This window comes from Capra hircus, chromosome 4, assembly GCF_001704415.2.
Source record: "Capra hircus breed San Clemente chromosome 4, ASM170441v1, whole genome shotgun sequence".
Classification (NCBI taxonomy): domain Eukaryota; kingdom Metazoa; phylum Chordata; class Mammalia; order Artiodactyla; family Bovidae; genus Capra; species Capra hircus.
Window position 1 is genome coordinate 34257562 of NC_030811.1, and position 23705 is coordinate 34281266.

Below are 23705 nucleotides of genomic sequence, written 5' to 3' on the forward strand. Positions count from 1 at the left end.
CAGAAATCTTATTTCTAAGCTTCTGTGTACTTTAGTGATTTCCATTTTGTGCAGTCCATTAAAATTTGTACTTTATGCTACAGTGACATTGGTGTGTCTTGCTCATTTGAGTTCTTTTTTGTCATCCTTTCTTCTGTTAGAGAGTTCATAACCCCTGATGCCAGCTAGCCAGTTACATGCATATACACCAGCCACCTGTGTTGAGTAGTTTTAGGATATTGTGGTAGTAATCGGTGTCAGCACCAAGTTTGGTGTTGACTTAAAAAAAGTCACAGCCTAAGAGTTGAGAGTTGTGTTCTACTTGGTGGAATTTTTAGGACTTTAAGCCCAGGAGACAGCATCCCAAGTGACCCTGTGAGAACTGCTCTGGCGAGGGGAGGCGGGGGACAGGTTATATAGAAGTTTTGTAACAAGGGACAGGTAGTCTGAACAGCAAAAGATTATTGTTAATTAAAGGAAGCCAGATAACTTAAGGAATTTACTGCAAGAGTCTGGGCTCACTGAAATCATTGCTTTCATATGCATCTCAGCTGTCTGGGTCCAGTATCCTGCATTTTCCACATCTTGAGCTTTCTTGGGACTCACGGTAGGGAGTGGCTATAGTGTGATGGCTGCTAGATCACAGGTATTCTCTTTGCTGAGTGCCTTAAGGGCTTAGGAACTCACATTGGAGGGCTGGAATCTCTGTGACTGAGACATTCTTGGTTACTGATGTGGCAAGAAATACTCCATTTTTTAGTGAAAGTCTCTCAGTCATGTCTGACGCTATACAACCCCATGGACTATCCTGCCAGGCTCCTCTGTCCATGGAATTCTCCAGGTAAGAATATTGGAGTGAGTAGCCACTCCTTTTTCCAGGGGATCTTCCCATCCTAGGAATCGAACCCAGGTCTCCTGCATTGCAAGCGGAGTCTTTACATCTGAGCCACCAGGGAAGCCCAAGAATACTGGAGTATTCCAGTATAGAAGGTAGCCTATCCCTTCTCCAGGGGATCTTCCTGACCCAGGAATCAAACCAGGGTGTCCTGCACTGTAGGCAGATTCTTTTCCAGCTGAGCTACCAGGGAAGCCCATTTCTCAGTGGGTCACAATGAACCAGAATTTTGGCTACCAACTTCAAAAGAAACACCGCAGTGGATCATTGGGGCCTGAAGAAGAGAATAGGTTAAAACGAATCTTTCTTCACCAATGAGAATTCAGTGAAGGACAGCCTCTCCTGCTATGGTGCTTCCTTCAGTGGCATCATTTTGGCAAATGAAATATTTTTGTCTGTGGAAAGCTGCTTAGATTTGGGGTGGCGGGGAGGGGGATACGTGTCCACTTAGTGTCTAATCACTTGGAGTATTTACAGAAAACATGGTTAAATGCTTGTTGATCAACTGAAGTATTTCAGATATCTAATATCTCAACTATCTGAAGAGGAAAGAACTTTAGGTCTCTAGCTGATTCATGTTGGTGGAAGAAGTTGTCCTGTGGAATTCTCGGTGTTGGGTGAACAGTTTTGAAACAGTTTTGCGCTTAGAGGGTGGTGTGTGTGGTCTGGCGGGCTCGGTTCCCCCTCCTTCCTTCCACTCGTTATTGGGGCTGAGTCAGGACAGGCAGGACAGTTGCATGGGTAGCATGGCTGCTTGTAACTGGCTTTTAACTGGAGGGACAAGACAGGATGACAGTTATAGTTTGTCTGTTTCATTCTTAAAAGAATGGAGTTTTATCCAGCTGCTGCAGATCAGACGGAATATCTCTAAAGTGTTACTTTGTCCAGGCACTGCCAGGAGAATCAAATAAAAGCAAAGGATAGCAATTTATGGTAGGTGGCCTACAGAGGAAAGCTGAGTGCACCCAGAATATTTCAGGGAGAGAGGTGCTCTTTGCGGTCATTTGTGCTTTTCCATAGTATGCTTTTAATTCTGTTTCTGAGGCCCAGTTAGATACTAATCCTCTTTTTAATGTAATTTCAATGTGATGCTCTTAGTAAAACCATATGATGCTAGTTCAGAAAAGTTTCAAATCCAGGATTAGATCATTTGTATCCCTCTCTTCTTGAGGTTTTCAGTAGAATATTACCATTTCCTTCTAAAGAAACTCACTTATTGGATCTATTGAATTATTATTTTAAAGTGTTTGGTCTGTTGCTTTGTAGTCTCATCCTTTTGAAGGCCGTTTTGCACGAGAGTGGATGCACTTACATTTTCCGCAGTCGACTTTGGAAAAAGTGAACGTATTCTTGGCACTGTAGAATTATACAGATGTCCTCCTTTCCTTCCCCGATACTTTGTTTTTAGCTGCTTTTTCTTTTCTTTTTCCTTCTAGTAAGATTAGTTTGATCATTTAAAAACCTAGGATACTTTTCCAGTTGTTACGCAGACATCTAAAATTTTCCCTTTAATCATTTTCAGGTCATACTTCCACTTAGGTGTCTGACACATGTGTGTGTTAAAATGGTAGATTTTAGGAACATCCATTCTGTAGGATTCTGTATCAGAGTCTCCTATGAGAACTAAAATACTTTCAAGATAGTAATTGGGTTTTTTTCTGTTGCTTAACAGAAAACAGCAAATTCTGTTAAATTCACAGTACTTATAATATAGTGATAGCAACTCACGTATTTTGAATGTTAAGATTCTTTCAAGTGAATGCAGTCTTCTCACCCTCTCCATTTTGTTTCAAAAATGTATCCCTCTTGGTGAAGATGTGCGCACAGTGGCATCTGGATGAGACAAGTACTTGAGAGCAGTCTGCACCTGATATAGTGACAGCTTTCTATTAAAGCAAAGGTTCCTTTAAACTAAATATTTTAAATTTTAAAAATCGATCAGACACAATTACTCATATCCTTTCGCCCTTTTTAAGTCCATCACACACACACGCACAAAAGCAATCACTTTTAAACACTAACCAAAGCAGTTAAGCTCTCCTCACCATCATTTTTACAGTTAATGAAAGGATATATAATGAGATTAATTTTTCTCCATTTTTTTTTTCTCCTGAGATCCTTTGAAAAACATTCCAGAGTCTATAGATTTATTCCTGTCTTTACTGTAGGTGGACAGCTTCATCTGTAGGAAAGGAAAGACGCCTTCCTTTCTTTTGAAGAGGACCTGTGATGTTGCTTCTCATTGAGTAGGTGCTTCTTATATGGAGAGCAGTTGATTGTGAAAATGTGTGGTGAACACGAATGGAACAGAGAATTCAGAGTTGTTTGATCGGTCCTACTTCTCTACTGGTACTGCTCAGAGTTCCCATAGAAGCCGTATGGGAGTTGTATCCTGCAGGTAGTCCAGCAAGAAATGTTGGCATATTAGAGCATGGTCCGGAAAGTTTTTAATTCCTCTATTTTAAAAGTTTTTTAAATTTCAGTTTCATTTTTTATTCCTTTACCTCAGGTGGCAAATTATGACTCATGGGTCTAATGGGTCACAAGCCAAGATTGGCTTTTGTATTTTTAAGTGATCGAAAAGAAAAAAAGCAAAAGCAGGATAATAGCTTATAATGTGAAAATTTTAATAAGTAAAAAAATTTTTTTTATAACACAACTGGGCCCCTTTGTTTCAGTACTGTGAACAATTGCTCTCTAGCTATAACCACAGAGCAGAGTAGGTTTGACAGAGACTCTGTGGTCCACTGGTGGCTCAGCTGGTAAAGAATCTGCCTGCAGTGTGGGAGACCCGGGTTCAATCCCTGGGTCTAGAAGATCCCCTGGAGAAGGGAATGGCAACTCACTGTGTATTCTTGCCTGGAGAATCCCAAGGACGGAGGAGCCTGGCGGGCAACGTTCCATGGCGTTGCAAAGAGTCGGACCTGACTGAGGGACTAACACTTTCACTTTGAAACTATGGTCCACAGAACTAAAGCATTTACCCTCTGGCCCTTTTACAGAAAATTGCTAGCACTTGCTCTATTTTATTTACATAAATGCAAGTATTTTTTGCAAATAACTTTCTTTAAATCCCATACTTTTATTTGTAAACATAATATTAGAATACTTCCCCTTGTGACTTTTAGCTGTAGCCTTCTTTAGATTTCAGCACTGAGTTATTTTTCTCTTTTACTGCTCTGGGACTGAAAATTTCGTCTATTACATTCTGATCTTGAGAGGATTTGGGTTCTCCAGAGAAACAGAACCAGTAGGAGACCACCTGTCTATCTATCTACCTGTCTGTTAATATCTACCTTGTGTGTATGTACTCAATCGCTCAGTAATGTCTGACTCTTTGAGACCCTGTGGAGTGTAACCCACCCAATTCCTCTTTCCATGGGATTCTCTAGGCAAGAATACTAGACTGGGTTGCCATGTCCTCCTCCAGGACATCTTTCCAACCCAGGAACTGAACTCGAGTCTCCTGCACTTGCAGGTATATTCTTTACCTCTGCACCACTTGGGAAGCACACGTATATACCTACCTAAGATAAGCAGCTATCAGAAGGAATCAGCTTGCAGTTGTGAAGGCTGAGAAGTTGCAGGATCTGTAGTCGGCAGGCAGGAGACCCAGGAAAGCCAGTGATACGGTTCCAGTCTGAGGCCACAGGCCTGAGAGCCAGGAGAATTCAGTGGTATAAGTTTCAGTCCAAATCTGGAGGCAGGTGAAGACCTGAATATTCATTGAAAGGACTGATGCTGAAGCTGAAACTCCAGTACTTTGGCCACCTGCTGCAAAAAACTGACTCATTGGAAAAGACCCTGATGCTGGGAAAAATTGAAAGTAGGAGGAGAAGGGGACAACAAAGGATGAGATGGTTGGATGGCATCACCGACTCTATGGACTTGAGTTTGGGCAAGCTCCAGGAGTTGATGATGGACAGGGAAGCCTGGCGTGCTGTGGTCCTTGGGGTCACAAAGAGTTGGCCACAACTGAGTGACTGAACTGAAACTGAAGATCAATATCCCAGCTTGAAGACTACAGGCAGAAAGGGTGAATGCTGCTCTACTCAGCCCTTTTTGTTCTCTTCAGGACTCCCAACTGATTGAACAAGGCTCACTCACTTGGGGAAGGCAAATTGCTTTACTCTAATGTTAATCTCATCCAGTAAGATTCTCACAGACACATCCAGAATGTTTAACCAAGTACAGTGTCTGGGCACCCAGTGGAGTGGACACATGAATTAGCCATCACAAGGCCTAAATGTACTTCAAATCAATTTTTTAGACCTCGACTTCTTTTCACGTTGGTCTTCTTGAAAAGCCTCAGTTCACATGAATATTAGAATCGTTTATTGATTCTCAGTTGATTCATTTAAAATTGCCGTCTGGGAGGAAACATTTTCCTCTACCCTTTTAGTTTCTTTTGGCTGGTCTAAAATTAACATGAAACAGATTAGCAGAAAATCAGAAGTTTAATAACATGTATACATGGGGGAGACCCGGGAAAACTGAGTAACTTGCCAAAATGGCGGAAACTCTCACATAAAATACTATCTTCAGCTAAAGACAAAAGAGAAGGAATATGAGGGGTGGTGGTTTGGGACTTCAAAGGGGAGGAGGGGGCAGTTCCCTTGGAGAAAGAAGAGCAAATGTTTGGTAAATGTTTTCTGGGCCTTGCAGTGACAATGGAATACCTAGAGGAGTTTAGCAGGCAGATTTTTGTAGGTTCCTGGCTATCGAAGCATCTGGTTGATACTATCATTATCTATGGTAATAGCTCCTTCTGAATAGACCCGCTATAAATTCTTCAGGCAGCAAAGGGGGAAGATCAGGATCTTTCTCCCTTGACTGTTTCCAACTGGAAATAATTAACACACCAAAGAGACCTTTGGGGTTGCAAATTTTGTTTCCTTTGCCATTTGGCCGTAACTGAGTTAAAAGTGGATTGACTGGAGCGGTTCAGTTCAGTTCAGTTCAGTTGCTCAGTCATGTCCAACACTTTGCAACCCCATGAACCGCAGCACTCCTGGCCTCCCTGTCCATCACCAACTCCCAGAGTCCACCCAAACCCATGTCCATTGAGTCGGTGATGCCATCCAACTATCTCATCCTCTGTCGTCCCCTTCTCCACCTGCCCTTAATCTTTCCCAGCATCAGGGTCTTTTCAAATGATATCAGCTTTCCTTATATTTTGGGTGGATAATTGGTAGTATTTTCTTCTGGTTTAATTAAGTGATTGTTGTGTGTTGGTATACTTCATTCTCCTGAGGCCTTTCTGTCTTGCACGAAGTGTTCTAATACACAGGCTTAGTCATTTTGACAAGCCTTCAGAGCCATAGAGTGGCTAGTTGGCAGCAGGGATTAGTGATTCCCAGAGCAATTTGCAAAAGCCAGATTGATTGGCATGGAATTTTGTCAACAAGCTTCTTAGAACATGTCAGAGAGCTGCTGGGGTGAAAGGGAGGTGGAATTGTTTACAGTATCAGCTCCTTACTTACCTTTTATATGATCTTGAACAAATCTCTTGACTTCATCTATAATGCTGTAGGGTTGTTGGGAAGATTACATGAAATCAGAGTGTATGTGACTTACTCAGCTGTTTGCCTCATTACCTAGGTTTTGCTAACTGGCACAGCCTTACACTCATGTTGAATAATTGTTCTTATGGCTTATCTTGTTGATGTAGAATGGTGCTCTTCTAATTGACTGGATATAGCTTGAGTCCACTTCTCAAGGAAAGAATGACAGTATCATTTGACCTGTGTTTTTATCCATCATCCCACAGTTGACTGATTCTAAGACAAGGTCTGTTTATTCAGGCCTGATTTTAGCAAAACTCCATAAGTTAAACCAGAGTAGATGGTTGGACTAAATGAAATGTTTAAATTATAAGAAATTTGAAGAAATCTAGTGTGTCAATCAGAGATCCTAATTCAGGCTCCCTCCTTCATAGGTTACTTACTTAATTAGTGTTTATCCAGAATGGTGTTTCATTGGTCAGAGCAAGCACGGTGGCCCTGCTTGCAGTAGACTTTGATGGTTGTGTGCTTTACACATTAGCAACTGATGATACGGGTACATTGATCTAATATACAGGAACTTGTTTTGACCTGGACTACACTTTTGGGTGGGGATGGAGAGAGAAAAATGTATTTCACAAATATACTATTGTTTTTTTAATCTTTAAAAACACTCTTCTCCCACCCATATTCCTGTTTTGGTAAATGGCTCTAATTTTTATATCTCTTTTTTTTAATGAATATATAAGAACAGTTATAAAATTCTCACCTCTTGACTCTGAATTAAAGAGCTCTGAATTTCTAGCAGAGGCCTTGTCCACCCTTTTGATGTGTTGTTCATTTTCTCCGGACCTCTTCTACCTCCATTTGATTGTTGGAGATTCAGCCTGAGGTGAATACCAGACTCCATTAAGATGTTCCTCCCCCGGGACAATTTTCTGTAAATGTTTTGTTTGTTTTTAATGTCCTTCTAAGAAGACAAGTTAGGAATGGTTTGGAATTAGCACATTGTAAACAGATGCTCCTTGATTTGCTCTCAAATATTTTCAGTATTCTTTCCTTATGCCGATCTACACTCTTGCATCATTAATTTGCTTCTTAAGCAAACTAAAAATGTGTTTGTGGCTGAGATTTGATGAGGTTTTAGAGATTTTATTAAATGTTATTCTCTGAGAAATTCAATGGAAAACATGAATTCAGCTAGACCATTGTAGTTGCTTGTATTGTGGTCTTACTAGTGGGAAGTTTAGAAGCAGGCTGGTTAGGCAAACCAAATGAGGGGCAGTACATAAGGCAGTGATTGTAATTGTACAGGTGTGACCTCCTTGGCAGGTAATGGAAACCAAGAAATAGAACAGCCGGTGTCTGCTCAACTGCTTATCATACTCCAAAGAAATTATCCCAGGCCACATTCAGATAAGAGTGAGGATATTTTGCAGTATTAGCTGGGAGGAAAGGCATGTTGTGTGTGTTGTGAACATAGTGTTCTAGCTTGCTGGAAGTCAAAAGAGGATTTATATCTAGTTGGGGTCTTCATTTGAGAAGCCAAGTATTTCCCCGCCTGCTTTTATGTGGTGGCTTGTGGCTACTTCAGTATCTGTTTCCTTTTAATGTTTTCCTGGCCTGTGGCTAAGTAAGTTGTTTAAACATATATATAACATAGACTTTTCCTATTATATAGAAGGTGTTCGGATAACTCATAAAGGAAAAGAAATCAATAATGCTCAGTTCAGCACTAGTATAAGTGTTGATACTTTCTTCAGGGTAGATTGAGCAGAAGGAAGTGAATTCACATAAGAAACACTGGTGAATTAAAGAAAACTGGATGTCTCACTTCCTTTCAGCGTCCTTCGAGGATCTGCTGTTGGTTTTATTTGAGCCATTCTATGAATTACACGATCAGACAGCAGCATTGAAACATCCGGGTTAAAATACAATCTAAAATAAAGAAATATATATATTTTTATGGGTGTACTTTATTAATCAAAATTTTATTTTGAATTCTTCTCCTGTACAAGAGATTGAGTAAACTGTGGAAGGTGTCCAGCTGACCTTGAGCACAAATTTCCTATCAAACTCATGTACTTGCTTTCCTAATTTTTAAAAAAAATTTTTTGCCTATCTTGAGTTACTTCTTGGAGGGGAAACACACAAACCTATACACAGATTTTTTTTTCCAGTACCTACTTCTTGTTGCTATTAGAATAATATAACATTATAGTTTCTTTATTTGATGTATAACATACACTGTCAATAATCATAATTGCTAGGGATATTTAAAATGGCAGTTCTATACGTCTAAATATGTTCTTTCACAAACTTATATTGAAAACATGAAGAGGAAGAGGAACCCTGGTACTCTTTCCTGTAAGTGCTTTCCTATTTCCTGGTGCCTCTGCTATAAGTGCTTATTATAGTGACACCTGAACTGTGTCCTACTAAAAATGAAATGGCATCATATACTGGCGTGAGCCCTGGAGCAGGAGCAAGCAGACATAAATCCTCGCCCCATTTCTCAAGTAATTTGTCCCTGACTAGATAAGCAGCTTAAGTTCTTTGGATCTCAACTGAAAACTGAAGGGTTGGAACTAAATATCAAAAGTTTGTTACAGATGGGTAATCACGGAGAACAACAAGACATTATCTTCTGTCCACATGCCTGATGGCAGGTTTTCCCGCCATCCTTCAGTTAGGGAGCTGGGGGACAGAGTACTTTTAGATACACCCTCCTCTCAGGAACTTCTATGGTCCAGTGGAAGGAAACAGGCCCAGTGCTAAGGGGTTTTTTCATTAAATTTTAATATTGGTAGAATACTTAGAAATATCATGACGTTTATTTAGTTTAATATATACACTCCAAGGGCTTCCCAGGTGGTGCTATGGTAAAGAACCTGCCTGCCAATGCAGGAGGCATAAGAGACCGAGGTTCAGTCCCTGGGGCAGGAAGATCCCCTGGAGGAGGGCATGGCAACCCACTCCAGTATTCTTGCCTGGAGAATCCCATGGACAGAGGACCCTGGAGGTATTGGAGTGAGTCCATGAGGTAACAAAGAGTTGGACATGACTGGAGCGACTTAGCACGCACGCACATTCACTCCAAATTAAACTCAATCTAGGGAGGAAGGCTCATTCTAGACCTAACGATATTTGCCTTTTCTTTCGATTTTAGGAGCTGATTGAATGAAAAGTGCCAGAGACTGAAAAACTAACCATGAGGGTAGCAGGTAAGATGCTTAATTCAGTAGGAATGACTTGACTTCTTGTGTAACCTGCTTGTTTTGTAATGACTGAATGAGATTATAAAAAAATAATCATTTTCTATACTGAGTGCAACTGAATATAACAAACTAAATCATTAGTTAGCCTTTTCACCTTTTTCAGGTAGTTGGCAAATCACAAATGGAACGTTTAGTGGCTTCTGTATAAGTTTTTTGGGGGTACTTTTGTTGAAATTATGTATGCTAAATATTTTAAGTTAGGTTTTTTTTAATGTTTATGTCCTTGTACATGAAGCTTGTTCGCCTAGTTTTATGTATGTGTGTGTATGTGTGTGTACGTGCATCCCATCACAGCCACTGCCATAGAAAGCATTCACATTTTACATAGACATTTCCACTAAGTAGTGTGTGTCCATCCTAGGAGAGACCTTGTCATTTCTCAAAATCAAAATAGCCTTTCTTTTGATTATCATCTCATCAGTAAACAAAAGGAACATCTCTAAGAGTATAGGTCTCAAAGTACATTACTTAAGCCCAGAGTAAAGCAAGTTTCTCTTTCTCATATAATTCTGCATTCATTCTAGTTGAAACCAGCTTTGTCATCTAGTCCATTTCTCTGATTCTGACAACTAATACCAAGGTTAATTGATGCGTAATTATTCACTGAATGCTGATTTTATGTTTGGCACGCTTCCTAGTATTGGTCTCAAGGGGACTACGGTTAATGAAGGAATAGGAAGATTAGCTTATTAGTTTATTGCTTTTAGACTAATTAATCTCTTCTAATTAAAAAAAAAAAAGATCCTGGTTGCTTTGAAATATCCTTATAGCCATTATTCTTACAGTGAGACATTAGTAAATATCTCAAGTTTTTGTTTCTAGGTTTATGAAAAACAGGGACCCTCTTGGACTAGAGCAATCCATGGCTGAAAGGAAGAGGGAGTCTCATGGGTGGAGTGGGAACTGTGGTGTGCTGTGGGTAGGCCCTTCCAAGTCCAGAGGTGGATAGTGACAGCTCTGGAGGATCCCCTCTGCAATAGAAGGTCCATAACTAGCCTCATGGAGGTGCTGCTGGTGTTCGCCTGCCTGCCTCTCTCAGGGATCTTTTGCTTATTCTCTTACCAGTTAGCTTCTCCACCTCCAACGTCTCTGTCTCTTAGAGCTTTTGTTTTATCCTAGTTCCTTTCATGGTTTCTTATAATTGAGTAGGTCTTGATTTAAAATTAAGTTCTGTCACTAACTAGTTATGTGACCTTAGTAGGCAAGTGATCTAGATTTTTCACCTTGGTTTCCTTATTTGTGAAATGAAAATAGTATCTTGAAAGGCTGTGCAAATGATACTGCGCTTATAAAGCATTTAGCTCTGTAGTAGGCACCCAGTAAATGCTGTGTGTATATATATTATATATATGTATATATTTATAAACATAATGTAGATGGTTTGTTTAACGTAGGCTTATGTTTAGTTTGGTATGGAATTTAGTCTGGAACATTCGGATATTATGAACTTGGTGTTTTAATCGTTCTATATTTCAGTAGTGAACAGCCAAGGTTTCATATATCTACTTTAAGGAATGGGGAAAGATTATTTGCATATGTCCCTGATGCTTAGAAAATGAGATGTTTAGACTGTCATGTGACATATAATCTTCCAGCCCTTGGTCTTAAATGATGAAGAAGAAACATGCCACCTGTTAATCATTCATCTGTTTAGCAAACATATGTTTGTTGAGAGTATTACATATGTTGAGAGTATGCTCAAGGCACTCTGCTAGACCCCATGAGGGAAGAGTTCAAAGCCCAGTGGAACTTTATTTCTTCACATAGATGACCCATAGTCAGTCTTGAAAACAGGAGGCAATTTTGGGAGCGGGAGAAGGTACAGCGCAGGAGGCAGGGATGGGAACTGATTAATAGGTAGGCTTCCTCCTTGCCATCTCATTTCTATGTTTACAGAGCGTCATAAGCCCTTCTGATTACCATCAGTTCATTCACTTCCCTCCCCTGTAAGGATGCGTTCCCAGTCATTTCAGGTTTATAAAATTAGGATGAACACAGCTCTTTTTTCCTCTTCCTTACCCATTAAGTTGAGTTTGGGTAGTTTCTCTGAAGAACGTGGTGCTTTGCTGTTAGTGAGAAAGCACTGGGCTGTGTCAGGATCCCCAGGCTCCTGTTCTTGTGCTGATGCTAAGAGAGCTGTAATCTTGGACACTTGCCTCACTTGGGGACTTTGTTTCCTCAACGATAGTGAGATGACTGTTGATCCTTCACATCAGTGTAAATGAAAATTTTAGTAACCTGAGAAGGGAATGGAGATTATACAGAAAAATATTAATATTGTTTCTGAATAGACTGATGAGATGTCTCTGAAATTCTAAGAGTGAGAAGATGCTGTTCCTTTCTGGTCATTTTCATTTCTGTTCTTTTCTCATACTTACACTTTGCAAGATTTTCTTAGCTCTGGAGGAGAAAGACAAGTGATGATTCATATTAAGCAGTTAATTAGTTAGCAGCAGTGCTATTTGTAAGGCACTCAGAAATGGTTAAAGATAGGTATGGAAGGCTAAGAGTGTTCACAGAGCTTACCATGCAACCATTTTATGAAGCAAATGAAGTAGGTGCTGAATTAAGTCCTGCAGGAGTGGGGAAGGCATGTCTTAAACTTCGGCGTTAAGGGGAGATATTATTGTTCCCCATACCAGGAGCACTTGTGTGCTCCACGAGATATGCGGGTTGGAGAGGACAGTAAACTCACTACAGTTCACTTGAGAACTCCTTGCCGAGTGGACATCCCGTCTCTCACCTTCGTGTCTCCAGAAGGTTCAGTGTTTTTGTGTCCTCTGTGTCTAGCACTGCCCTTTATAATTGAAAAGGACTGGAAGTGAGTCATCCCACATACATGGTATTGGTATTCCCATTAGTCATGATACTTTTGTGTAGTCAGTCAGAAGTTGATAGCAAGTGATCTATTTTTACATGTGAGAACTCAGCAGATGACTTAAAAGAGTCCTGTGTCTAGGTTGCTAGCCAATCTCATACTTCCTTGATTAGCAAAGTTAATCAAATTGACTGTTGGTATACTTTTTGTTGTAACTCAAGTAAAATTAAAATCCAGCAATAAGTATTATTAGATATTTAATAGTCTTAGGGAGCTTTAATATACACATATACTTTTTCATGGTAGTGCATAATACGAAGTTCTGTGGGCTCATAAGTTCATGTTCAATTGTTTCTGCCCTTTATATAGGTGCTGCAAAGTTGGTGGTCGCTGTGGCAGTATTTTTACTGACATTCTATGTTATTTCTCAAGTATTTGAAATAAAAATGGATGCAAGTTTAGGAAATCTATTTGGTAAGTTTTTATTTTTTTCACCCTTTCTTGAATTTCATTTGTGATGAGATTGTCTTTAAATTTTTATGAGTTATCAACATTGAGTCACTCTACTGTTTAGTCTGTCTAGAAAAGAAAATGTGATTATATTGGTAAGTGCAATTGATTAGAATATTCTAAAATACACAATAGAAAATCTTACAATTAATTCGATATAAAGCATGAATCTTGTATTCAACATTTTGAATGTATTTAATGGGGCCTATTTTATGTGTGCCTAGGGATATTAATCATGGCATTTTAAATGCACATTCTAGAAGATATCACACCCTATTTGAATTAGCTGCTTAAAAACTTGGAGCCAGTTCTAACCCTCAATTAGCAAGTGATTAGGAGTCATGATAAAACATTTTAAATAGACATAGACATCCATCTTGCTTTTCCTACCCTCATTTTCTTCTGCAACATTTTTCTTTTTACCAATTTATTTGATGCTGTGTTGTAAATGTCCCACTATAAGCTGCCTTACTTCTGTTTTAAACAAAATCTTTTAAGTTTATAAAATAAGTTAACATTTGAAATATTTGAATAAGCTTTGGCTGAGCACTGTTTAAAGTATTAAAAAATTACTAATGAAAGATCAGACTGTGAAACATAGAAACAGTGTTTTGACCTAGTAGGCAGAGATAGATGAAACAGCCTATAGATCTCTAGAATAGTTCATGAATTTTACTTTCCATAAGTTAGTATTTGGTATTAGGTATTAGGTCCCAAGACCTAATAAACTCCCTCTCACATCTAGTTTCAAGACTCCCTTAAACCACTGTTTCTCCAGTTTTTTGATGTCAGAGGAATCTCTACGGAATCTTGATAAATGCAGGTTTTGATTCAATGTCTGGGATGGGGCCTGAGAGTCTGCATTTCAAGCTCCCAGGTGATGGCTGATTTCCTATCCGGAGACCGTGTACTGGTATTGGGCTTTAGACAGTTCTGACATGTAGTCCTTAATTTCTGTACATATTTATTTTTATACATTTTCAGGTGACTTTTCTTAAAATGGCTACTTAAAAGTGCTTCCTTGTATTGCACTGAATTCTACCTTTTATACTCCCAAGTAATTTTAGTCCATTGGTCTTACTTCTACCTGTTGGATCTCTCATATTGTTAAGCTGTGGTCATTCTCCACCAGGCCATCTTTGTCTAAGGTTTTATCTTATCAATTTATGAAATCCTCCCTTTGAACCGTTCTTCTTAATGTGCTGGTTATTTTCCTCCTAACTGTCTATTTTTTGGCACGCAACTTAAAATGAGGTATCCAGGATCAAGCGTAGAACAGTTGTTGCAGAATGTAGAGAGACATGTCTTGACTTCTGGGCTATGTTCTGTTTCTGCAGAGGGCCAGCCTGGCTCCTTAGAGAGCACAGCTGGTTTCAGTTGAAGGGTGGGGCGAAAACAGGGAAGGCATTTAGGACTTGTTCCGTGTCGCTGTGGAAGCAGTGGGTTGTAGCTCATTCTTCTAAGAAAGGTTATGGTAAAGGAAGATGGTTATGGGATCATAGCTCAAGGCTGAAGGAAGTTGAACATTTTTTTTCCTTTTTGATGTAAGGGAGAGGCTTTGGCTTGTCGGTAGTCCTTGGGCAAAAAGTCAGTGAATTACAAATCAACGGGAAGAGATTGAACAGACAGAAAAGGTAAAAATGAAAAATAACGTTGGGAAAAAATCCACTGTTTTCAGAGAGAAGAGATTGGGTGAGGTCACAGTGTTTCTCTGGTTTGGATCATCATCTCTAGTTTGGATGGTTTATTTGGGCATCTCAGAGATGTTCCTGTGTCTATTTCTCATCTTTGATATCTGCCTGTGTCAACACTGCCAGAAGGATTCTCTCAAAACTTTTGAACCTTCAGTATTTCCAGCTACTGGAGAGTAAAATCTAAACTCCCTCCCAGGGTAGCACTCAGTCCCAGCCTGCTTCTACCTTCCTGACCTGTCCTTCCCCTCACCCACTTGCTGTGTCCGTGTGCGTGTGATCTACAGACACAAACCCTCAGCCTTTGTTCATGCTGATTCCTTGTTGTTCGGTCTCGAGGTCATGTCCAGCTCTTTGCAACCCCATGGACTGTGACCTGCAAAGCTGCTCTGTCCTCCATTATCTCTTAGTTCAGTTCACTTCAGTCGCTCAGTCGTGTCTGACTCTTTGCCACCCCATGAACTGCAGCACGCCAGGCCTCCCTGTCCATTACCAACTCCTGGAATTTACCCAAACTCATGTCCATTGAGTCGGTGATACCATCCAACCATCTCATCCTCTGTTGTCCCCTTCTCCTCCCGACCTCAATCTTTCCGAGCACCAGGGTCTTTTCCAGTGAGTCAGTTCTTCTCATCAGATGGCCAGAGTATTGGAGTTTCACCTTCAGCATCAGACTTTCCAATGAACACCCAGAATTGATCTCCTTTAGGATAGACTGTTTGGATTTCCTTGCAGTCCAAGGGACTCTCAAGAGTCTTCTCCAACACCACAGTTCAAAAGCATCAATTCTTCAGTGCTCAGCTTTCTTTATAATCCAACTCTCACATCCATACGTGACTAGTGGAAAAACCATAGCCTTGACTAGACGGACCTTTGTTGACAAAGTAATGTTTCTGCTTTTTAATATGCTGTCTAGGTTGGTCATAACTTTCCTTCCAAGGAGTAAGCATCTTTTAATTTCATGGCTGCAGTCACCATCTGCAGTGATTTTGGAGCCCAAAAAAATAAAGTCAGCCACTGTTCCCACTGTTTCCCCATCTATTTGCCACAAAGTGATGGGACCAGATGCCATGATCTTAGTTTTCTGAGTGTTGAGCTTTAAGCCAATTTTTTCACTCTCCTCTTTCACTTTCCTCAAGAGGCTCTTTAGTTCTTCATTGCTTGCTGCCATAAGGGTGGTATCATCTGCATATCTGAGGTTATTGATATTTCTGCCATCAATCTTGATTTCAGCTTGTGCTTCATCCAGCCCAGCATTTCTCATGATGTACTCTGCTTATAAGTTAAAATAAGCAGGGTGACAATGTACAGCCTTGACGTACTCCTTTTCCTATTTGGTAGCAGTCTGTTGTTCCATGTGCAGTTCTAACTGTTGCTTCCTGACCTGCCTATAGATTTCTCAAGAGGCTGGTCAGGTGGTCTGCTATCCCCATTTCTTTCAGAATTTTCCACAGTTTATTGTGATCCACACAGTCAAAGGCTTTGGCATAGTCAATAAAGCAGAAATAGATGTTTTTCTGCAACTCTCTTGCTTTTTCCATGATCCAGCAGATGTTGGCAATTTGATCTCTGGTTCCTCTGCCTTTTCTAAAACCAGCTTTTACATCTGGAAGTTCATGGTTCACGTATTGTTGAAGCCTGGCTTAGAGAATTTTGAGCATTACTTTACTAGCGTGTGAGATGAGTGCAATTGTGTGGTAGTTTGGGCATTCTTTGGCATTGCCTTTCTTTGGGATTGGAATGATAACTAACCTTTTCCAGTCCTTTGGCCACTGCTGAGTTTTCCAAATGTGCTGGCATATTGAGTGCAGCACTTTCACAGCATCGCCTTTTAGGATTTGAAATAGCTCCACTGGAATTCCATCACCTCCACTAGCTTTGTTCATAGTGATGCTTCCTAAGGCCGACCTGACTTCACATTCCAGGATGTCTGGCTCTGGGTGAGTGATCACACCGTCATGATTATGTGGGTCATGAAGATCTTTTTTGTACAGTTCTCCTGTGTATTCTTGCCACCTCCTCTTAATATCTTCTTCTTCTGTTACGTCCATACCATTTCTGTCCTGTATTGAGCCCATCTTTGCCTGAAATGTTCCCTTGGTATCTCTGATTTTCTTGAAGAGATCTCTGGTCTTTCCCATTCTCTTGTTTTCCTCTATTTCTTTGCACTGATCACTGAGGAAGGCTTTTTTTTTTTATCTCTTCTTGCTATTCTTTGGAACTCTACATTCAAATGGGTATATCTTATTTTTCTCCTTTTCTTTTCACTTCTCTTCTTCTCAGTTATTTGTAAGGCCTCCTCAGACAGTCATTTTGCCTTTTTGCATATCTTTTCCATGGGGATGGTCTTGATCCCTGTTTCCTGTACAATGTCATGAACCTCCGTCCATAGTTCATCAGGCACTCTGTCTATCAGATCTAATCCCTTAAATCTATTTCTCACTCCCACTGTTTAATCATAAGGGATTTGGTTTAGGTCATACCTGAATGGTCTAGTGGTTTTCCCCACTTTCTTTCAGTCTGAATTTGGCAACAAGGAGTTCATGATCTGAGCCACATTTCAGCTCCTGGTCTTGTTTTTGCCGACTGTATAGAGCTTCTCCATCTTTGGCTGCAAAGAATATAATCAATCTGATTTCAGTGTTGACCATCTGGTGATGTCCATGTGTAAGGGTGTTTGCTATGACCAGTGCGTTCTCTTGGAAAAACTCTACTAGCCTTTGTCCTGCTTCATTCTGTACTCCAAGGCCAGATTTCCCTGTTACTCTAGGTGTTTCTTGACGTCCTACTTTTTCATTCCAGTCCCCTATAATGAAAAGGACATCTTTGGGAGGGTGTTAGTTCTAAGAGGTCTTGTTGGTCTATGTAGAACTGTTCAACTTCAACTTCTTCAGCATTACTGGTCGGGGCATAGACTTGCATTACTGTTATATTGAATGGTTTGCTTTGGAAATGAACAGAGATCATTGTGTCGTCTAAGAATTTGCTCAAATTCATGTCCATTGAGTCGGTGATGCTATCTAATCCTCTCAACTTCTGCTGTCCCTTTCTTCTTTTTCCTTCGATCTTTTCCAGCAATAGGGTCTTTTCCAGTGAGTTGGCTCTTTGCATCAGGTGGCCAAAGTATTGGAGCTTCAGCATCAGTCCTTCCAATGAAGTCAGGGTTGACTTCCTTTAGGATTGACTGTCCTTATGAGTCTCAAGAGGCTTCTCCAGCACTACAGTTCGAAAGCATCAATTCTTCAGTGCTCAGCCTTCCTTATGGTCCACCTCTCATATCCATACATGACTACTGGAAAATCCATATAATTATCTGACTCTGCTGATTCTTTACCTACACATCTTTCTTTCTCTCTCCCCTTCATCTGTTGATTGTTCTCGTTTTTCAAAACTGCACAAGTCCCCCTTCTTGGGAGAAATGGTATTTGAGTCTCCCTCTTTGCCCTGTTAGATTGTTGCTCCTTTCTGTAAACTGTCAGTTCTACTGCTTAGTACTTATATCTCAATTTGACCTGATTTTATTCTGCCATAAATTATAGAATTTCTTTTCTTTTATTCTTTATCATGTATTTGGCTTTCCTTACTGGAGAACAAGTGTTGGGAGCAGTAATGTCTTGCTGACTCACCCGGCATCTAGCACCAGATCCTATAGATAGTACATGCTGATTGAATGGAAAATGAATGTAGATAATTGAAGATTAGGACTTTTGTGTAGAGAAAGAGTATTTTCAAAGTGGGATTTGTTTAAGGCTGTGTTAGTTGACAAGCCCCTGATCATCAGCTGTGAACAAACACTGAGCTGCTTTAACTAAGGCAGATGTCTGTGTTAATTTTCATTTCTCCTAGTGTTAGGAACCTGCAAGTTTTTGTTATATGTGTTTTAGCTATGTAGTTTAGGCATTCTTTGGGCAGATGGTCTATTTTGTTGTCTTAATTGAAGTTGTACTCTGTATCCATGTACACAACCTTATTGGATTCCAATCTATTGAATTGGTGAAAATTTAATTTGTGTGGTTATTTTTAATTCTCATTTCAGAATAATTGAGCAAGAATGAAGATATGGTTGTATTTGTCATTTGTTGAGCATCTAACTTAAATTTAGCTTGACATTAAGATTGTTTCTATAATCAGTATTTTAGAGGGCCTCATGAGGTTAACTATAGTTCTTTGGATGGTGAATTTTTCCCATTTTTCAATTTGTTGATTTAATTACTTACTTGATAGTTTATGTAAATGTACATTTGAGTTGATTATTTAGTACTGTTTTAGAAAAGTAAGACAAACATTTCTAGAAAAGACAAATGAAAATTTTGCCTAAAATTAGTTGAATATACAAATATAAATTGTGATTATTTTCTTTAAGCGATCTTTAACAAAACTTTTTAAGATAATTATAGATTAATGTGCATTTGTAAGAAATAATATGGAGAGATTCTATATACTCTTTACTCAGTTTCCCATTGGTAACATCTTAAATTCCATACAGTATCACACCAGGACATCAATGTGGGTACAGTCTGCCCATCTTATTTATGATTGTGGCTTAATACAGAATTAGTTTTCAACATGGATACTTAACAAAAATGTGCTGAAAGTAGTCCAAATTATTTTTGCATATATTGTTGCAGTCAGTCCTTACTATTCTATTGAGTTAATTTATTTTTACCTTTTAAATTTAAACCATTGAAATAATATATATGTAAATCACTTGAGCTATTATTAAAAACTAAAGTCCAAAATAATTATATTAGGTTTCTTTAGCCTGACTCACTGAAAGACATTCACTGAAAAAAACAAATCAGAAATGTTTGTTGTTTCCTTGAAGTGAAAAACTGTATATATTGAAAGACCTTAAGAATTAAAGCCATCAAGGTCGTCTGAGGAATTAAGTTGCAGAAAAGGAGGTATTTTCTTGTTTGTATGCTGTGACCATACTCTATAACCATCCTGTTTGATTTATGAAATTTTACCTGTTTACCCTCCAGATGTTAAAAATTCTCAGAACTGCAGGCCAGATAGAGGACTTTTGCTTACACATATTGGATAAAATTAGTTTTAATATGAAAAGATGTTCACAAAGTTTTTTTTTCCCTCCTCTGAGCATCTTCTCCCCTTACTCTTACACAAATTAAATGGAGGTAATTTTCTCAAAAGTCTGATAATTAAGAAACATTTACCCCAGATTGTATCCCAGTAAAGTTTTTAAATTGAATAACGTTATTGCTTATTTATTAATCTCTCTCAAGTTTCCCAGTCATACCTTCTACCTCCTTTTCATCAGCCACGCTGTTCCTTTGAATATTAGCAGATTATTGATGTCTGTAAGATTTCTCTCATCAGCCCTCTCCTCATTTGAAATCCTCTCTTTGCATGACCTCATCATTTGCCAGTTTTCCAGTTTCTATCTTCATCCCCGGTCTCATTTATAGCCGGCTTTTAGACTTCCACCAAGATCATCTCAAAGTATCTTAAAATGAACAGGTCTACAGGAACTCAGCATCCATCCCACATCCTATCTCCTGGCTAGATAGCAAACATCATGAGTGAGAGATGGTGTTTTTTTTCCTTTGGCTCATGTGAATGGATGAAGGGATGCTTCTAAAGGTGGATGTCTGAGAAGTAAACTTGATTCCTTCCTTTACTTCATGCCTCCTTCAGGTATTTTCCATAGTCTCGTCAGTGTTGCTGCCTTAGTTGTTCTGAGCCCGTCGACTACTTTCCAACCCACAGTCACTACCTTTCTTTCAGCTGCTACTTGTTTTTTACCTGGATTACTTTAGCAGCATCCCTGTCCTTGTGGACTCATCTCAAGTCTTGAACCCTCTGTAGTTTATTCTCCATTCTGCAGTCAGAAGAATGGTCCTGAAAGCTCCCTATCCTGGCTTCCACCTCCTCAAAGGACCAGTGGCTTTTGTACCTGTGATAACTAAACCTCAGACTGTCCCATTTTGGAGGGGGGCAGTGTGCAATATGAGTTTGGGTGCTCAAATGAGATCTGGCTTTGAAAACTGATTCTTGTCAATGACTGATTATGGATAGGACAGATCCAATCGGTGAACCTATCTGATGTCAGTTTCTTTCTCTTTAAAACAGAAGTATTAGTGTTAGTTGCTCAGTCATGTCTGACTCTTTGCAACCCCTGGCTCCTCTGTCTGTGGAATTCTGCAGGCAGGAATACTGGAGTGGGTTGCCATTCCTTCCTCCAGGGGATCTTCCCAACCAGGGATCGAACCCCAGGTCTCCTGAACTGCAGACAGATTCTTTATGTTTTAACCACCAGGGAAGCCCCAAGGTGATAAGCAAATCAACAGTACACGATAAAGTACTTGATAGAGTGCCCCACGTATGTGAATGAGCTGTTATATTACCCATGTTCTGATCCCACTGTCTTCCACGTATCTTTCTGTCATTAGTTAGGTATACAAGCATTCCTGATTTGAACAGTGTTCTAACACCTGAGCCTGATAGTGTGTGTTTGTTTAGGTCTAAGTGAAATTGAGACTTTCTGGTCTACATACTGTTAATTACTGGTTGCTAGTTACTCTCTGATTTTCATTTTCTTATTTACAAAAGTGAGAGCTTTGGACCAGATGGTGTCTAGAATTTATCTTTCCCTTTTATGATATAATTAAGGAAATTGAAAGAATGAGCCCCAGCACCTTCATTTACTAATTGATCATTTTTTATTTCCTTCAAGTGTTTGTCCTTATCCATGTATGTTCTTAGTACTCACAGATAAAGCTTATTTTTTGCTTTATTCCATGCATTAAACTTTTCCCATGTGACTGCATTGCCTTTATGACTTCAGTGGTGCATAGTATTCTGAGTATTCTGTAGAGTTGATGACCTTCAGTTACTTAGTTATCTTCCTGTTTTTAAACATTTACATATTATTTTCAGTCTTAGCATTCTTTTCTGTTCTCTCTTTCAGTACTGGTTTTACAGGAAATTCACAGTTACCGAAACAGTACAGAACTAAAAACTAAATGTCTATTTAAAGTCAAACAGCTGGCAAGCATTTATGACACCTCATGCTTATTAGCCACATCCGGAAATGGCTATCCACAGTACTATTGATTATCTGTATTGTATTCTCAGGTAGATCTAATGGTAAGGAACCTACCTGCCAATGCAAGAGACTAGGGTTCAACCCCTGGGTCAGGAAGACCCCCCTGGAGGAGGTCATGGCAACCTGCTTCAATATTCTTGCCTGGAGAACCCCACGGACAGAGGAGCCTGGAGGGCCCCAGTCCATAGGGTCTCAAAGAGTCAAACACGACTAAAGCAACTTAGCACACATAGCATGGGCTAGGATCAAATGTTAGTGCTTTTGAGAAGCTCTAAGTGTAGATTTCTAGGTTAAGATCTACTGCATTCAGGTTAAGATTGATCAGGAAATTCTGTCTTCCTTTAACTGATAAATGATTTTTTTTAAAAAAAGCCCTCTTAGTAATGACCTTTTTTTTTTGTTTTTTCTAATTACACCTAGTACATTGCGATTTTAGGGAAATTAAACCTTTCTACCACCACTGGCCCTCTTGTGTTCTTCCCACCAAATCTCTCAGCCTAACCCCTGAGATAGATTCATGTATATTATCCAGGACTTTATATGCATATGTATACAACACCATACAGCAGCAACAATTTTTAATAAGGCCATATAAAGGGAACTTTGAAATACTGTATGATATCACTTACATGTGGAAAAAAGATAAATGCAGATAAACAGAGGTGAAATGGTGGTTACCAAGAATTGAGAGCGGGTGGAAGTCATGAGGAGATGTTGCACAAAGGATACAAACTCCCAGTTTTAAGATTATCAAGTTTGGGAATTGAATGTTCAGTTTAGTTCAGTTGCTCAGTTGTGTCCGACTCTTTGGAACTGCAGCACACCAGGCTTCCCTGTCCATTACCAACTCCCGGAGCCTCATGTCCATCACATCGGTGATGCCATCCAACCATCTCATTCTCTGTCGTCCCCTTCTCCTCCCACCTTCAATCTTTCCCAGCATCAGAGTCTTTTCCAATGAGTCGGTTCTTCACATCACGTGGCTAAAGGATTGGAGTTTCAGCTTCGGCATCAATCCTTCCAATGAATATTCAGGACTGATTTCCTTTAGGATTGACTGGTTGGATCTCCTTGCAGTCCAAGGGACACTAAAGAGTCTTCTCCAACAACACAGTTCAAAAGCATCAGTTCTTTGTTGCTCAGCTTACTTTATAGTCCAACTCTCACATCCATACACGACTACTGGAAAAACCATAGCTTTGACTAGACAGACTTTTGTTGGTAAAGTAATGTCTCTACTTTATAACATGCTGTCTAGGTTGGTCATAGGTTTTCTTCTGAGGAGCAAGCGTCTTTTAATTTCATGGCTGCAGTCACCATCTGCAGTGATTTTCAAGTCCCCCAAAATAAAGTCTGACACTGTTTCCATTGTTTCCCCATCGGTTTACCATGAAGTGATGGGACCAGATGCCATGATCTTAGTTTTCTGAGTATTGAGTTTTAAGCCAACTTTTTCACTCTTCTCTTTCACTTTCCTCAAAGTTCTTCATTGCTTGCTGCCATCAGGGTGGTGTCATCTGCATATCTGAGGTTATTGATATTTCTGCCAGCAATCTTGATTCCAGCTTATACTTCATCCAGCCCAGCATTTGTACAGTGTGGTGATTATAGCTAGTAATATGATTGGGATTTACATTTATAATAACTAAAACTAAAAACAAAATGTAAAAGTAAAAGCAAAATTCTCTATCAGTAATAAAATAATGCCCCCATAATTCCTCATGATTGTTTGTAGTAAATTATGTAGCCTAAAGTTACTTTCTCACTTTTCTTCTAAAGTAATATTCATGTTTTATTTATTGTATGCTAAGTAATAATTCAAACACATTTAATAGATCTATTACCTCTATACATGTTAAAAAGTGATACTTGCCAGTAGCCTTATTCTTTCTAACAAAAATAACTTTTTTTCCTTAGCAAGGTCAGCATTGGATGCAGCTGTACGTTGTAAGTATTTCCTC

General features: G+C 39.4%; 1 protein-coding gene across 3 annotated transcripts in view; it reads left to right on the top strand.

Annotated features, from left to right (window-relative positions):
* Positions 1 to 23705, top strand: part of FAM3C (family with sequence similarity 3 member C) — a 66219-nt gene that overhangs the window by 18521 nt on the left and 23993 nt on the right. For all 3 annotated transcript variants that reach the window (XM_018046983.1, XM_018046981.1, XM_018046982.1), the window contains exons 2-4: positions 9548 to 9602; positions 12844 to 12948; positions 23662 to 23691. In XM_018046983.1, coding sequence (XP_017902472.1) covers positions 9590 to 9602; positions 12844 to 12948; positions 23662 to 23691 — 148 coding nt within the window. In that variant the 5' untranslated portion in view covers positions 9548 to 9589. The remainder of the gene's footprint in view (positions 1 to 9547; positions 9603 to 12843; positions 12949 to 23661; positions 23692 to 23705) is intronic.